The sequence below is a fragment of the Theobroma cacao genome, chromosome 1, assembly GCF_000208745.1.
Source record: "Theobroma cacao cultivar B97-61/B2 chromosome 1, Criollo_cocoa_genome_V2, whole genome shotgun sequence".
Taxonomy (NCBI): domain Eukaryota; kingdom Viridiplantae; phylum Streptophyta; class Magnoliopsida; order Malvales; family Malvaceae; genus Theobroma; species Theobroma cacao.
Window position 1 is genome coordinate 6,137,908 of NC_030850.1, and position 17,322 is coordinate 6,155,229.

Sequence of the window (17,322 nt, forward strand, 5' to 3'; positions counted from 1 at the left end):
AAAATAAATAATTTGATGAATTATTTTTTATTTTTATATTTTTTAAAATAATTAATTATATTATAATTATTATAAATTTAAAAATCTTCTTTAAAATTGGGGCTTCCCCAAATTGGAGGACTAAAGCCCTTACTTGGGTGGCTTCACCCAATATCCGGCCTTGGTTTGAACTCATTCATCAAGCAAAGTAATGTATGATAAATGATATTTCATCAAGACTAATTGCTCATACTAACCTGAATTTATTTATATGAAGCTTCATTAATAACAAGAGCAAGGAGTAATTTTTCTTAAAACAAAAATTATATTTCTTTATGTATTAATATACCAATAAAAGTAAGTTCTGATAACAAAGATGGAAACTACAATAATGACAACAGCAAACGACTGAAAGTCGATCCACTAGCTTGGCCCAGTCCCATTTTAATTGGGTCCTACAGTGGGCCTGGAGGAGGTCAAGCCCCTCTAGTGCGGGCCGAATTTTAGCTGTTTAGCCCCAAAAATGCATAGTGGAAAAATTAGCCTAATCGCTCTCAAAGAGCATATTTTATATGTATCTTTTATATGTATAATACACATAAAATCATGTAAAATATATGTTATAAGTACATGGCCATGTTAAAGAAACATGACAAGAAGAAGAAGAAGAAGAAGAAGCTTCCAAGTTTATTTTTTCATGTAGAAGAAGAAGAAGGAGGAGAAGTTCGCAGGTTCCAAGCATTGGGAGCCACGATGGGCATTTGATTATAGTAAACCATGTATGGGCTGTCATGATTGTGGATACCATCATACGTGGTTATCACATAACTTGTGTCATCTCTGTCCCTTTCTATCCTCTTCTTCACATTGCATCCTCCACTTGAACATTTATAATAGTTTCTGCATAAATATTAATAATTCACATCTGGTCAACTATGATCAACCAATAAAGCAATTGGGGAAAATACATAATTAAAACATATTCATAGCTATATTTATAAGTTTATTTTTCTTTAGTGCATATTATCATTTTTTTCCTATTTGATAAATCATATCTCTCTTATTTCATGATTTGAATTCAATATTTCCAAGTTATAATCTAAAATTGTAACTGCTAAGGACAAGGTATAGAACTTGATATGAAGCTAGAGAAGCAAATAAAAGCACATGCCTCCTCCATGCTTGTCATGAACATATATATATATATAAACACACATGTCAGTGGTGATAGGCTATAGCTACAATCCTACTTTTACTACCTTTTAAGGCTATCTGTGTTTAAATAATGCCTTGTTAATTTCGAATAAAAGTAGAAAAGATGACGCAAAGTTGAACTATGAAGACATAATCAAGCTCTGAGCTGAGCCATGTTAGCGAAATAAAGTTGTGCATCAAAAACCTATATATAATTTACATAATTTGAAAGTTTAAATTGTTTTGTGAAGATTTAAACACAAGGCTTAATTTTATACCTACAAACTTCTGTGAGTTAAAATTAAAATCTAAATTAGTAGGTCAAAGCATTGACATGTATTAGTATTTAAGAATAGTGAAACTATTAAACTCGAAAGTTTAAACAAATAAATTTCGAACTGTGTAATTTTTCTACCTGTGAATTTAATTAATTCAAGTCCTATAGAATCTATTCACAGTGGAGCCAAGACTTTTGATTCCATTAATACTTTGAGATTTGTTCTTTGTTTTTAACTATGTTTGATTTAAGTTTTATGTATTTGTTTTGTTAATTTTCTAAATTATATAACTAACCAATATATATGTTCTTCTTTAATAATTAAGTGTGTGTGTATATAAATTTATTTTGGAAGGATTATTGATTGGGTTTCTCTCATTAACTTAAAAATTTAAGTTAAACAATGATATTCAAGAAATATAAAGTACAAGTGTATCAAAGATTCTAAATTAATGGCTCAATACAATTTAAGTTTGCGACTCATTTTTTGTAAGAAGAAAAAAAAAACATGATGTAAATTTACCCTTCCTGGTATTTACACAAACACAAAAATTTGGCTTTCCATTTAAGGCATAAAATTAGATAGAGGAAGCCGTTGGAGTTTCGCAGGAGGTCCACGAATGCACCCACATTGAACCATGAAAACTTTGCTTGCAGCAAAGCATCGATAGCCTTCCTGTGGTCCTGCACTCAGTATTATGCATTTAATTTTTAATTTAGCGGCCCGCGAGCAGTCTATTCACAGCTCCTCTCCGCCCCCCACCCCCCCTCATCTTGTCCACGGATGCCTCAGACAGCCACCCACTAGACCCCAGTAGCACTCATGGACAACTTAATTTCTTATCCCCGAGAGGAGAAGCCGAGCAACTTTCCTTCCTCTACTTGCTCTTATTAGTACTACCTTGAGCTTAGTTTCCGTCTGCCATATTAGGCCTTTCGAGCCTCAGACAGCTACACCCACTCACTCTTAACAAGATAAGCCTCTGGACCGACCCCAGCCATCGGCATGTACTTAAAACAATACTAATTTTCAAAAAAAAAAAATGTACTTAAAACAATACTAGGCCCTCGAGCAAGAGACTGATCCTTTATTATAAACTTTTGTTTCTCCCCGCAGTTTTCTTAACATCAAACTCGACATAGACTCTCCAAGAAACCAGATTCAAATGCATGCTTTTCTGGCACTATAAAGAACTAAATGCAAAGATATTTGTAACAGGAGAGAGAGAGGGAGAGATGGCGGCCGTGCATCACTATTGCACAGCCTGCCACGAAAATGCATGGCTATGGTTTTGTTTTGGGCCAAAATAGCTAGAACTGAAGGAAGAGTCAAAATACAGTCTGATTTTACATTTTGGGCACATGATGATGATAATGAAGCAGGCCAACTGTGTGTATGGTGGAATGATGCCTAGCTCTTACACTCGCAGTCTACTTCATGGATGACGGGGATAGTATTGTTTGTTTGATCTGGGCGTCCCACTTGTGCCCCCTTTCGCTGATTTGCAACTACTGTATCCTACTTCATGATGTGATGTTAGGCGATGTTCTCCTCTCCACAGTTCCAAATCGCATTCATTCTATGTCAAATTTATATTATATATGGCAGCAAACCAATCTTCTAACGGGGTTTTTTACTAAATCTAAAAGCTAGCTATAGCATCAATTTGAGTGCATAAAGAAATGGTAGAAAGGGATAGATTTAATGGATAGTTGAAGAAAAACAAATTAGAAAGGCAAAGAAATGGTATACTAATTAACATATTGCTATTAACTTATGAAGAAATAAAAGCTAGAGTAATATCATAATCCAACATGCAGCCCATTTAATGATCCAAATCCATTGTTTGAGATCAAGTTTGTCTGCGTAGTTCAATATAATTGCCACGTGATAACGAGAAAGAAATGTGAGAAAAACAAGGTTTTTATGAAGTTAATCATCAAGTTGGAAATATAATATATGTAATAAACCATAGATGTATACAAAGTTATGGGGTCCGCTCAGTATTATAACCATGATGAGATCTAGTGGTTCCAAGATCAGGAAAGTAAATTATTCATATTCATATGTTACCATTTCATGCAATAAGATAAAACCAAAGTAAAAAATAGCTTATTCTTCTTTGTACTAGTGATAATTCGCAAATTAATTACCTTGGATTCGGGCTGTTCTTCACCGACTTTTTCCCGTACTTCCTCCATTTATATCCATCGTCCATGACTTCCAGCTCTGATTTTGTTCTGAATGCAACTCGATTCCCCAGTTCCAGCTTGTTTTTCCTCACTCCACTTTTACATATTCTACAAATTTAAATGCAAAATAATTAAAACAAAAACCCATTATTTCTTAAACCAACATAAAACTAAACCATTACTTTCACTCGATCAATTTACTTCTTTTTATGGGTTTTCAAGAAGAAAAAGGACAAGAAAGAGACAAAAAGAAAAATCCCATTATTGGGAGGCTTATTTCACTTGCATGTTAGTATTTCTTGATGTTGCACCACTAAATCCATTAGCGCCGCCCATGCCCTTCTCCGACGACGCCATACTTTGCGACGACGTATCTTCCTCGAAGGGGCAATCATCGAGCATAAGATAATCCGCTAACTCAAACTCGGGCATCGGATCGAAGCTTTCAGGAAAGAAGGTGTAACTAGGGTTAGGGTTTGAATTCTCATGGGAGAAGTCCATGACGAAGGACAGCTGGACTGCGGTCTTTGATAATGTGTAGCAAGGGAAACCTGTTTGGCACAGATGCTGCCATTTTATACATTTATATAATAATTTAAAAGATCTAAAATAAGAATTATCTTTCCTTTCTTTTTTTTTTTTCCCTTTTATTTTTATTAGCTGCTGCTTCATGGACACTTTCCTGGAGGGATGCACCGAAGCTGCTTCAGTGGTGCCACGTGTCGGGCCGGGCTGAATGACGTAATGACCGTGACGTCGATCAAGTTTAGTGCATTCGAATATGGGACCACCTGTAATAATACTCAATCTGTTGTTTTTGGTAGGCGGGAGCCATTGCCTGTGGGGGGAAAGTGTTGTGTATAACATACTTAGACCACAAAATTTGGTCTACCAATATGACTTGTTTACGTGGCGTTTCTTGATTGGATTATTCTCATCGAGATCACGCATCCATTTTATCTTGACATTTTGTCTTCGTCAGTATAACTAAGAGCTACACGAACATTTATGAGTTCCACGTTAATTTATATGAGCGCCCCCAAAATTGTAGAAATGTTATTAATAAAGTCCTAATTGTTTTATAACTTTTATTAATTTTCTCATTTTTTAAGAAAAAACTAGTTACGTTACCGCATATGAGTAGATGGGTTATTTGACCACTTGACCAAGTAGGTTGCGAATAAGTCTAAGTCTTGGATTAAAATATTGGCAATTTTTTTAGGTGTAAAAGTAATAAAATATTGTCAAGTGATGAAAAATAATTGTAAAATTGTAAGATATATACCATGTTGTTATTATGACTTTTTCTTAAGAATTGAGTTCTAGAATATATGTTATATGTCAATAACTAAGTCACTGTTGACAAAAAAGGAAAAATAGAAACTGAGTCAAATAAATCTTATATTCAGTAAGCGTTTGCATTTGATGAAAAACGTTTGTCTTAAAAGTATTAATTTAGTTTATGATTATATAATAATTCTAATTAAAATAATTTATATAATTATCATTATCTTAACAATTTTAATATATTCATTCCACCTTTACTAAAAAAAAATTAAAGGGATATTATCAAAAAATTTAGTTTTACAATAAATCATGGATTGGAAATAAATATGTTAGTGGAATTTTATGCTTTTAGAAGTATATATATATATAAATTACTAAGTAGAAATTTATTTATGCATTAATTAAATTATTCACCTATTTTTCATGCATAAATTAAGGTTTTCTAAAATTTAATTTCCCCTAATCGAAACTTCATTTTGTGGACGTGAACATACGCTTCATTACACAAGATAATTACATAAGACAAGATTTGGCTCAGTTAATGGTAGTAAGAAGTTGATATATATTTTGAAATGATTTCCTTTGGTATTTGTTTTTGATCTTCTTTTATACCTTTTTGGTTCAGACCAAATGGAGCATCTGAAAACGAAAAAGAAGATGAAGACAAGATCTTTTCTTAACTGTACCATATCATGTGTTTATGTTCCTCTTTAAGCTAGACAAATTATTTGGGCAGAATTAACCTTTTCTACCGTCTTACTTTTTTTGAATAGAAAAAGTTTAATTACCCTCCATTTATTCCTTTTAATTTTTAATGTCTCAAATTTACATTTTCTTTTATTGGCAAGGAAAAAATCCTGAAACCTTTAGTTCTCGAATTAAAGTTTCACCGTATACGAGTTTTTATATTCGTTTTGTTCAGTTAATGTACTTGCTTGGTTTATTTATTAATTCTTTTTTTAGATATTCTATTTGATATTTACATAAAGTTAATTGATTATGAATGTAATTTCTACTTGTAATATATAATCTCATAAGAAAAAAAAAAAGCATGCTATCCATTTGGTGGCTTTATTTTTTGAAATGATCAATGTTTATAACAATTAATATTTCAATCATTTAATTAGAAGTTAATAATTGTCGAACATGACTTTTCACTTCAACTGATTTTACTTATGTCAACAATTTTAGATGGTAGATGAATTGACGTGCACATGCCATGTGACTAATATTAGCTAATGGGAAAAAATAATATTAATAGCTGTTAACTTTTACTAATTGAATTATCAAAATAATAATTTTTATAAATATTAATGATCAAAATGTGATTGTTCATAGCCAAGTAACCAAAATAAAAATCTCATAAAATAAATGACAAAATGAGTAATTTGCTTAAAAAAATCTTGACATTTTAATAGTTTATACTAATTTCTCATATTTTTATTACTTTTCAATATTAAAAATCATTAATATGATACTAAAAAAGTTTAAATATATGTAAACTACATTTAAGTTAAATATTTATCTCGATGGTCGTGATGAATCAAATGTGGACAAAGGTAAATATATACAAACAGGAGAGTATTAAATACATGTTCATAGTTTTGGGTGCCTTTTGGAAACGACTTCTCATAGTGCTCTGACGAAAGTACCCAAGATAAAGACGGCAGCTGAAGTGGAGCTTTAACAATGTCCAGGAGCAGCATTCAGCGTACTGCTTTTGAGAATGACTTGGATAATAAGTTATTTTTAAATTTCTCTGATTATCTCCCTTCTTTTTCCTCTTTGGATTTATTATTCATTTATTTTGTGTGGCTTTCCTTCCTTCAGGCCTACGTGGTGCATTTATGTTCTGTGGCCGCAATCAATTGTGAACCCGACCACGAGAATATAAAAAAAACAATTTCAAGAAATTATTAATAAAATAGGAAAGTAGGTTGGATTTCATGTATACTAATATGCACGTGCAAGCTTCAATTTATCTAATTACAAGAAATAGATGATGAGTTGTACAAAATGATTGAAAATTCAAATAGAGACGACGAATTTTACTTTTCAAATGAAACTTTAGAGACTAAAGAAGACTTATTTATATTTTAAAAAATGGAAATATTAATATATAAAAAAAATTATACAAATATAATAACAAAATATTTATATTCAAATATTATTATATTATTTATCTTTAACTTGGTTTCTAGTTTGGATTGGTTTCAAATTTTTATGAAATCAAAGTAAAACCAAAATATTAATTCGACTTGATTTTGAAACCAAACTAAAAGTTTCACTCTTCAAACCAAATCAATCTGTTTGATTTGATTTTTCGATGCTTTACCCCAATATTTGATGTATTATCATGATATAAATTTCAAAAATTAACTCATGCTAGATATTTGATAACTAAAAACCAAGATTAATGCTGATATTGGACATGTATACAGTTCCCATAAATGATAGTATATATCTAAAATTAATCTTTGTACTCTGAAATTTTTTAGGGGAAAAAAAAGTACAACGAAGATATAATCCTATTATTTCTCTCAACAATTGATGTAAATAATTATAACCACTTTCATTTAATTTTCACATAATTAATTATATGATAATTAATGTGGGGAATAATGGGCTTGAATTTGAAATTTCTCTTTTGAGAGGTTTCACTAGGCTATGAATTTGACAACCACAGTGACAAATTATATTATTATTTTTTGTATCCACAAGTGCAAGAGTTAAGAAACGAAACATTTTCTTCTTTTTAAATGGATTCAAAGAGAGTCTACCGTATCTATAAGCAAGTATACTCTCGGCTACTTTTATATATTTTGGCATGACATGGGGTAAAATATTGTTCCATTGCTTGAATTATTATTTTAACTTTTCCACCTAAGTTTAATTTGATTAAATTTCACCATAAATGTATGTATTTTATTATTGAAAACATTGAGATTTGATCCTACTTATTTTTTTTTAAAGAAAAGTTATACTATAAGTATATTTTTACTTTTATGGATTATCGTTTTATATATGGACTGTGAAGTTTTCAAAATTTACAAATTAAAAGCAGGGTTCGATGGTTACCATTAAAAGTCTTCACAAACTAAACTTGGATATAGGTATTTAAGCTTAAGTTTGGCCTGACTTGATTTATTTATTTAATTAATAAATGTTATAGTTATATTAAATTTTAATTTTAAAATAATAATATATTGATATAAAATAGTATTTTATTATATTAGTAATAAAAATAATAATTAAATGGACAAGTCCAATCTAACTCTAACTTAGTTTAAAAAAAGAAAGATTTGATAAGCCAGCCTGCTTGTCCAAAGACCCAGCCCTCTCATTGCTATATGTTAATAATTCATTTATTAATTAATTTTTATAAATATACTCTAGTAAAACAGATGTGAACCCTTTGAAATGATTTATGAAATTTAAAAACTTCAACGAATATATGGAATAATTTTCCTTACTTTCGTTGTTTAATATCAATTTGACACCACCTGGAGCACGTCAATTTATAGTCAAAAGCAGATTCAAAGGTCAATGGCACGAGTATCCAATGGGTCACCAACTACTGACATGAAGAGGCAGTAACGTGGAAAGCCTTTGAAATTGGCCATTTTCAATATTTTTATTTATATTATTTATTTATTGCTCTATATGCCTTCCATGCTTCTCTTTGAATGGTTTTTGGTAGTAATAGCGATGTAAGAAAGTGCAAGGAAATGTCTTAACGATAAGATATTGACTTAATCAGAAACTTTCTAATTGTGTCATAGATTCTTTCTTTAATAATTAATTTTTTTTTTGGGTATTTGAATCGATGAGGAATTGGAATTGGCAACAAGTGAGGAAGCTTCATTTGACAGCACTACCCACTATTTGCTAGACCATTTTTCAAAAATTTTACCACTTTGTCGGTTCATGATATTTTGACCCACTACAACTTAGATTAATTGGCTATTCAGTTTGGTAAAGCCTTTCTCTTGTTCATATGTAGCTGCCAAGCAACTTCCCATTTACATTTGGCGGGTCTTGTTTGATTTTGATTACTTGTTCCATAATTAAACTTTTATCTTTTATCTTCATCCATTTCATCTACATATAGATATATATTCTTAATTATTATTACAGTCTCCATAGGGCGAATGAAGATTAGATCTCATTATTATTATATATATGATGATCAAGATAAATAGATATTCCTTGAACCTCAAAAGAATAAGTTGTACAATCACATTCTGCATTCTTGATTATTCATGATCACGCAACCACTTTATTGTTTCGTTTAGTTGGAAGGATAGGTTTATCGAAAGGAGTGTGAAAAGCACTGTTGCTGGTAATATATGGTCCTGGCTTCATAACCATCATGAACACTGCTAATACTATATATGTTTCCCTTATCCTCTCAATCTTATCACGGTCAATCCTTAATTAGACAAAACATATTACAGTAATCCACTCTGAGAGTGAAGTGGTACACTTTCTTCTAGAGATGCTAATTAAAAGTATGTTATATTGTATGACTGGCTAGGAAGACTTGCTTGGAACTTCACGAGAAAGGAACAAATCAGAGAAAAGTCGGTCAGTAAGTGATATTAAATCACCAATCAAGTAACATTTTCTGTTTAGTGGGTATCCAATGATTGTTGGACTCCCCCACACAACACTCTCCAAGAAAGCACTTTCCTGGAATTGGTGTTTGCTCACCCACCTCCACATATATACATATATCTACCTTTGGATTCAGGATTTTTATTAGCCACACTGCAAGTGTATAGTGCATGTATGTCTCTACTTGATTTAGTTCAGCATATTTTGATAGCACTATCAACATCATCCAGGGGTTCATGGTAGTTTCTTGATGTGGGCTATGGCGGCTAATAAAACAATGGGACATGAAATGAATATTGACTTGTCCCAAAAATTTATAGTCTTGGTTAATTTCCCTTTTTGAAGTGAAGGAAAACTGGGAATAATTAAAGGTATAAAGTTCCAATTGGTGTCAATTTCAGCAGAAGAAAGCTAGAGGAAACTCAGCTGCAAAACCCAATAAAAAGTATAATTGTAAACCTGAAATCACTTAGAATGAAGCTCACAAAGGACACTAGCATGCTTAAAGTGGATAATAAAGTCTTCATGATAGTCAATGTTCCTGCAACATAGAAGGATTGAATGGAAAAAATATAAAAGAGTTGTAATCACATCTTTGGCAAAAAATTGGCAGTATTTCCTTTCTTGAGAAAGATATGATCCTAAAAAAAGAAGAAGCATAATGCTTAAATAAATCCTTAAACTATTTAAGAATATTCAAATAAACTCTTATTCTTTTATTGCGTTCAACCAAGTATTTGTATTTTTATTTTGGGTCAAATAATCTTTTATGATTATTGATTCACTCATTTCTAATCGTGAAAATGTCACTCATCATTTTATATTCATATGGCACTGACAAGATATTAATGTGAAAGGTGAAAAATGTCACATGATTAAGTTATTATATCAAATTAGCATGATATGTCATCATCAATTATAATATGTCAATATGCCACATTATAATCAATTATAATATTTTAGCAAATCACGTTTGTGTCACGAAATATAGAATAATAAATAACATTTCGATTAAATCAATTGTTAGTAATAAGGTTTATTTGACTTAAAATAGAAAGTATAAGAATTTTTTTAACTTAAAATAAAAGTATAAAGGCTTAATTGAACGTAATAAAAGTATAAGACTTATTTGAATTTTTTTTAAATAGTTTAGGGGCTTTTTTGTATATTATGCTTAAAAAAATTAAATATTAGTATGAATGAGTAAAAGTGTAAAAAATGAGTGAATTCTCCCATTGCATGGGATCCGATTCTAAGTTTGAATTTAGATATCAATATAGATCAGTAGAAAATACGAATAAGTCAATTTTTATTGTATTTCTTTGGTCAATATATAAATTAAAAATGAAAAGAGGAACCCTCATATATACTCGTAAAATCCCTTCATGATGATAAGTAGTTGCATGCTTAATGGTTTAATGACAAAGAAAAGTGCCTGGCTAACAACTCCATTAGTATTCTTTACTTCATTTTGGTCCTTCCATTTATTTGATGCTTAAAGTTATCATCTCTCCCTTCTGTTTTCCATTATGTAAAGTGCTTTTCCCTCTTTATACCTACTTTCCCTTTAATCCCCCCCATTTGCTTGATGCTGTGCTGATATAGTTAACACACCCAAGACTTGCCTTGTCAACCGCCAGAGAATGGTTTGCTTAATTTGCCTTTGTGCCTCCAGGCAGAATGATTGAATTGTTACTTGTTTAATTACATGTTCTCCAAGTCTGCGAACTTATATATATGATTATTTCAGTAAAGGCCACAAATCAAATTTCCCATGTAAATTGCAAAATATATAAGCCAGCTGTTGATCTGTACTTGACTTTGATACATTGTTGACACATTCAGCTCATCAGTGTGAGCATTTGGAAAAGAAAGCGATATGATGCTACTAAAAAGGAGACATGTATGAATTTGAAAGACACTTAATCACATTTTATTAGTTGATTCAAATACATGCTAAATCAGTCATGATCCAATACAAAAAAAGAAGAAGGAAAAAAGCCAGAAAATTCAAAGCTAGGAAAATCACCAACAATTTCGAACGACAATTTATGGCTTTGATTCCCCTCTGTAAAGCTTCCCAGATACATGCACAGAGACTAGTTAAGTCACCAAGTTCATTGCCTTTTTCCTGTCTCTGTGTGGGAACAGCTTTTACCACACATGTCCTGCCAAATATCTGTGTTCCCACGGTACTGTCAGTAGATGAGAAGTGGGAATTGTACTCAAGACAGATGGGTATGAATAGGACCTTTGTCCTTGAAAAGTTCCCTGAAACAGTGTCGACGTTACCTGCCTGTTCCCCAAACCCTCTCTCATTGAACGTTCAAACTTTGTAATACACTGCACAGCCTTGTTTTCAGGGTTGTCCTTCATGGAAATCGTAAACTGAGCGATCGAGGTTTAATAATATAACAGCTAGTGGACAAGAGACTGATGGCTGAGACTTGAGAGACGTGTCCAAAAAGCAGCAATTGTGTTTTACCATGGAATCAAATAATCATGTGTGAAATGAATTCCTCTCTGGGTTGTAAGGATTAAAGAGTAAAGCCAAAGTTGAGAAACCAATAGGATCGTAAACCCAACGTTGGAACATGGAACATGCCGTTCCATTTAGCAAAAGAAGTGGCACTGATTTTTGACTGCGGATTGTTTATGGAAAGTGGCACCTAGACCAACCTCCTTTCTCGTTAGATGAAGAGGAGGTCCTCCAGCCCCAGATTTGAATATATACAGATTAGATATATAAGTGCGGAAGTTAAAGTAATGGAGCCTATGAAATAATTAGATAATAAAGTTGAATTTTTTTATCATAATTAGATAATTTGATTACACTCACAAAGGATATAAAAGATAATAAATTTATAAGTATTTATTTTTTATGAATAATATGATAATTTAATTATCGAACATTTTACATTTATGATGTAAACAAAATAACCTTTTTTTGGTTGCACTTTTCTCTTTTTTATTGAGTTAGTTGTTTCTTTTTTGCAATATTATCTATTTATATATTTATACATTATACATTTTTTATATATAATAAAATTAAAGAAAATTGTGAAAAATAACCCTGACGATTTTACAAATAACTATCAAAATAAGTTTAACTGTTTTTAGCCAAAGTTAGTCATAAAATGACAAAAATGCTTTTAAAACTATTTCAAACAAATTAAATGCTCTCAATTTTTCTCACTCGCCATTCGTCTGCTATACTCTCCATTTTGTTGTTCTCTCTATTTTTCTATCTCGTTATCCAGCTCTTTTTAATTTTACTACAATCACTATCTCTCTTATCCTCATCATCTTGTTAATTCATCGTTAATTTACAAATCAAAGAGTATAACATGAAAGTAAAAACATATTATTGGATTTTTAAATTTACATTCAAAAAACTCTCTGTTGTCGATCTAAGATTAAAAAGTATGGCATGGTGAGTCACAACAAGTTCTTGGGCTTATTAGTGTTGAGTTTTTTAATGATTTAAGTCTGGTAGAACATACCTTAACATGTAACAAAGTGATTCATATCTTGACATGTAACATCAGTAGAAAAAAAGAAGCTTTGGCGTGTAACATTGAGTACTGAAGTTTTGACTTTGGCGTGTAACATTTTTTGCTTTGGCTTTGGTGCGTGTAACATTTGGTTTTGAAGTTTTGGTCTTGGCGTGTAATATCTAGTGCTGAAACTTTGATCTTAACATGTAACATTCGTTGCTGAAGTTTTTGTGTGTAACATCTTCTGTTTTGACTTTGACGTGTAACATCTGGTGATGAAGCTTTGACTTTGGTGTATAATATCTGGTGCTGAATCTTTGACTTTGACATGTAACATTTGCTGTTGAAGTTTTGGTACGTAATATTTTTTACTGAAGCGTGTAACATCTGCTTAAGTTTGCAGCGTCGTTTTTTTTTTTTTTTCTGTTATTAAATATGGCGTGTAACTTACTCATTTATATTTCACTACAACACAAACTCTTGGAATTAAAACCTGTAACAATTTTTTTTCAATTGTAATAATATTTTTTTAAACATGTTATGTAATAACAATATTTTTTAAACATAGTGTGTAGCTTCTCTATCTTTGTATTTCACTGGTATAAACTCTTGAAGTTAAATACATTCATGGTAAAGATAAAAGTTTAAAGTCAAAAAGGAATTTGACATAAAAATAAATATGTATTGAAAAATTATTCAATGTCGTTGGGATGAAATGAATTTGGACAAAAAAAATTATCCAAAATCCTTTAATTTGGATAATTAGTTTTTTAGTTATTTTATTTATTTTTTTAATAAAATTTAAAATTATNCATTTGGGGAAATCTTGAGCCCTGATCCATCATTTGTATGAAATTGAAGTATAGTCCCAGCAACCCCTCTGAAGGCCGTACCACTTGTCTTTATTCTCCTCCTCATGTTTACAATTGCAACTGTACTTCCTCTTTGTTGCCAAAGCACACTTGTCATTCTTCTCGTCATCTTAACAACCAATACAGTGTAATTTGAATATAAAGAGATTTTATTAAAAGTAATTTTATTAAAAAAAATTATTTTTTAGTTAAAAACAATTAAAATTAAAAAGATGATTATTTTTAAAAACAGCTTACTTTTAAGGGTTAAAAAAAATTATCCCATAAAACTATTAAAAAAAGTTGATTTTTTTTACGATAATTAGATAATTTGATTATACTCACAAAAGATATAGAAGATAATAAATTTATAGGTATTTATTTTTTATAAATAATATGATTATCGAAAATTTTACATTTATGATGTAAACAAAATAAAATTTTTGTACTTTTCTCTTTCTTATTGAGTTAATTGTTTCTTTTTTACAATCTTATCTATTTTTATATCTATACATTATACATTTTTCGATATATAATAAGACTATTAAAAGAAATTATTGGGCTCAAGGTAACATAGTTGACTGTAGGCCTTAAGGGTTTGGTGGGCCATCTTAATGGGCTGATCATTTTAGCCCCGAATGAAAGTTTCTCCAACTCCATTTGGAAGCTTTTCTCCTTACGTACGTTTCGCTCCTGAGTACTCAACTATTACAGAATAAGTCACCCTAATGAATTAAGACAATAAGTATATTGTTTAATGCCTAAGACTTACGTGGATTTTTTAGGTTAAGTTGACGAAGCTGTTCATTTAAATAATTAGACAGAAACTTTAATCCAAATTGATAGGAGTTGTCACATATATAATTTTTTAAATAATTTTAATAAGTTTTATTACTTTTCTTGAGTGTGAATTTTTTAACTTAAAAATAACAACAAATTTTATTTATTTAACAATTATGGATTACATTTTGCACATAAATGTTTTTAGTTTATTTGGTACATGTTATTTATTTTGTGGGTGTGTATGGTCAAGTTAATTTATACAAGAGTAGCAATTAAGTAAGGTATTTAGCTCTAATAATTTTTAAATTTTTAAGTTATACGAGAAGCTTATTTAGGTTTTTTATGACAAACTTATAATTCAAAATTTCTTCAAAATGTGCCATTGTATAGTAATAAATATTTAATTTTTTTGTATTTTCATTTTATCTTTTAATAATTTATGAAATACTACTAATTATATTTTTTCACATTCATTTTTTTATTTGGTTCAATTTTTTTTCTTGATTTCATTTATTTTAATTTATAATTATTAAAAAGTTATTTTATTGTATGCATTTCTTTGACATTAAAACTTACGATTTGATTTAACAAAATTGAGTCTTTAATAATTTTATTTTTTAAAATATATTAAAATGTCATTAAATAACTTTTGAACTCAACAACATTTTTGCATTAAGTTTACAAAAAACTATTATAAAAACCTGTTTGGCCTAATTTTTTTTTAACTTAAAAGTTAATATGAAGTTTTTACGAAAAATAATAACTTTTAAAATTAAATTAAATTTTTGGTAAATTTACTTTTATAAGTTTTTTTTATAGATAATTTGTTTGGTAAAACAATTTATATAAGTTCTAATTTTGGCTCAAATTACCATAAATGGTATTTAATAAATAACTTTTTATTAATAAAAAATTCTTTTGTTCACAATGAAAAAAAGTTCACTTTTTTATTTAAAATAAATTTTTAGAAATATAAAAAGTATTTTTATATAACATAAATTTTATAATTAATAATAAATCATATGAAAATGGAAATGGATAATGTTGGAATTATTTTTAATAGATAAGGATATTTTTAAAACAAAAATAAAAATTATGCTGAAAAAGAGACGTGTTTTTAAAAAAATGAAAAGAGAAAACTCATATTTGGAGTTTTTTCTAAAACTTTTTTTTTAATTCTATTCTTAAAAAAAAATTATTTTTAAGAGCTTTTCAAAATTCTTGTTTGATTTGACTTTTGTTTTTAAGATGTAGATAACCTGAGAAAAAAAAAAAGCTAAAGAGGCACTAATTAAGTTTTCTTTATAGCATTTTAAGAAAAGTTTCAACCGAAACAAACAGCCCTTAACTCATTCAATTTTATCCATATTAGACTTTAACTTTTAGACAAATTGCACTAATATTTCTTGTAGTTTTAACTTTTTTTCACATGACACTTTATGAATTTTTTTCTCAATGCATATTTTTTCCAATTAGCATAATGTGGATTATAAAGGACAGCAAAAGGTCAGACAAGAAGTAACAGCACAATATTAACTCACTAGATTTTTCAACATCAATCCAAATCATAGAATCAATGTCTTCAAGTATGAAATCTACCAAAATCTATCGAACATAAAATTTACCCGGTGAAATCTGCTTCTCAAATCTTTACCATAATTTTCTGCAACCTTTATATAAAAACTCATCGTCACAAATATGTATAAATAGATATGTTTAACATTGTAAATAGGTATGCTTCATAATACAAAAATACCTTCGTTATATAGTATCAGAGCATATTACATCACTAACCTTTCGATCATTTTCAAAACTCTTTCATGGTAACTACTAACCCTTTTTCAAATAACACCACCAACTCTATTTCTATTAATGTAGTAGCACAAAAACCTCTCAAATTGACCTCAACAATTTTTCTTTTTGGCAAATACAATTTAAGTCCCTACTAGTAGAGTATGATTTAACTGACTTCATTACAGGACAAAAGGCTTGTCCTTCAGCCATGAATATTGATGGCTTACACACCATAAATCCAAAATACACTTTTTTGGTTTGGCAAGACTAGTTTATTTTGCATGCCGTTGTGGCATCAATTTCCAAAACAATATTACTATTATTGCAATAGCAAAAACCTCTCAAGAAGCATGAAAGAAGCTATCAAAGATATTTGTCAACAAAACTCATACAAGAGTTATGTTTTTGAAAAAAAAGCTAACATTGTCAACATAAGAAGGCAGATTTGTTACAAAATGTTTGCAATTCATAAAAAGCACTACATATGAGCTTGTAATGGCTCAAGCTCTAGTAGGCGAGGAAGACTTAGTGATATTCATATTGAATGGCCTAGCACCTAAATTCAAAGAATTATTAATAGTTATCAGAGCAAAGGAGTCTGTCATATCATTTAAAGAACTTCATGATAAACTCACAGACTTTGAGACAACATTGAAACAAGATGATTCTTATCCTATTACAGCAAACTATGTCATTAGAAGTAACCATACATCTAAAAGAGGTAATTTCAGGAATAACTTCATATCTAATGCCAACCTTAGTAACTCTCATTATTCAAGAAAGAAATTCATTAGAAATTATGCACATAATACTCCTAAACTAGTGTGTCAGCTTTGTGAGAAACTAGGTC

At 29.8% G+C, this 17,322-nt stretch overlaps 1 protein-coding gene across 1 annotated transcript; it reads right to left on the bottom strand.

Moving 5' to 3' along the window:
* LOC18611692 (probable WRKY transcription factor 51) lies at positions 519 to 4,199 on the bottom strand. The gene is made up of 3 exons (XM_007048081.2): positions 3,930 to 4,199; positions 3,605 to 3,751; positions 519 to 879 (listed from the first exon to the last, which is right to left on the bottom strand). Exons 1-3 carry the CDS (start codon positions 4,142 to 4,144, stop codon positions 675 to 677), a joined length of 567 nt encoding a protein of 188 aa, XP_007048143.2. The 5' UTR covers positions 4,145 to 4,199; the 3' UTR covers positions 519 to 674.

What these genes read in the sequence shown, in the direction of transcription:
- LOC18611692 (XM_007048081.2), bottom strand. Translation starts at nt 4,144, where the DNA reads ATGGACTTCTCCCATGAGAATTCAAACCCTAACCCTAGTTACACCTTC. An exon ending in ACATCAAGAAATACTAACAT is followed by an intron (nt 3,752 to 3,929) that starts GCAAGTGAAATA and finishes TTAAATTTGTAG; the next exon opens with AATATGTAAAAGTGGAGTGA. An exon ending in AAGAACAGCCCGAATCCAAG is followed by an intron (nt 880 to 3,604) that starts GTAATTAATTTG and finishes ATATTTATGCAG; the next exon opens with AAACTATTATAAATGTTCAA.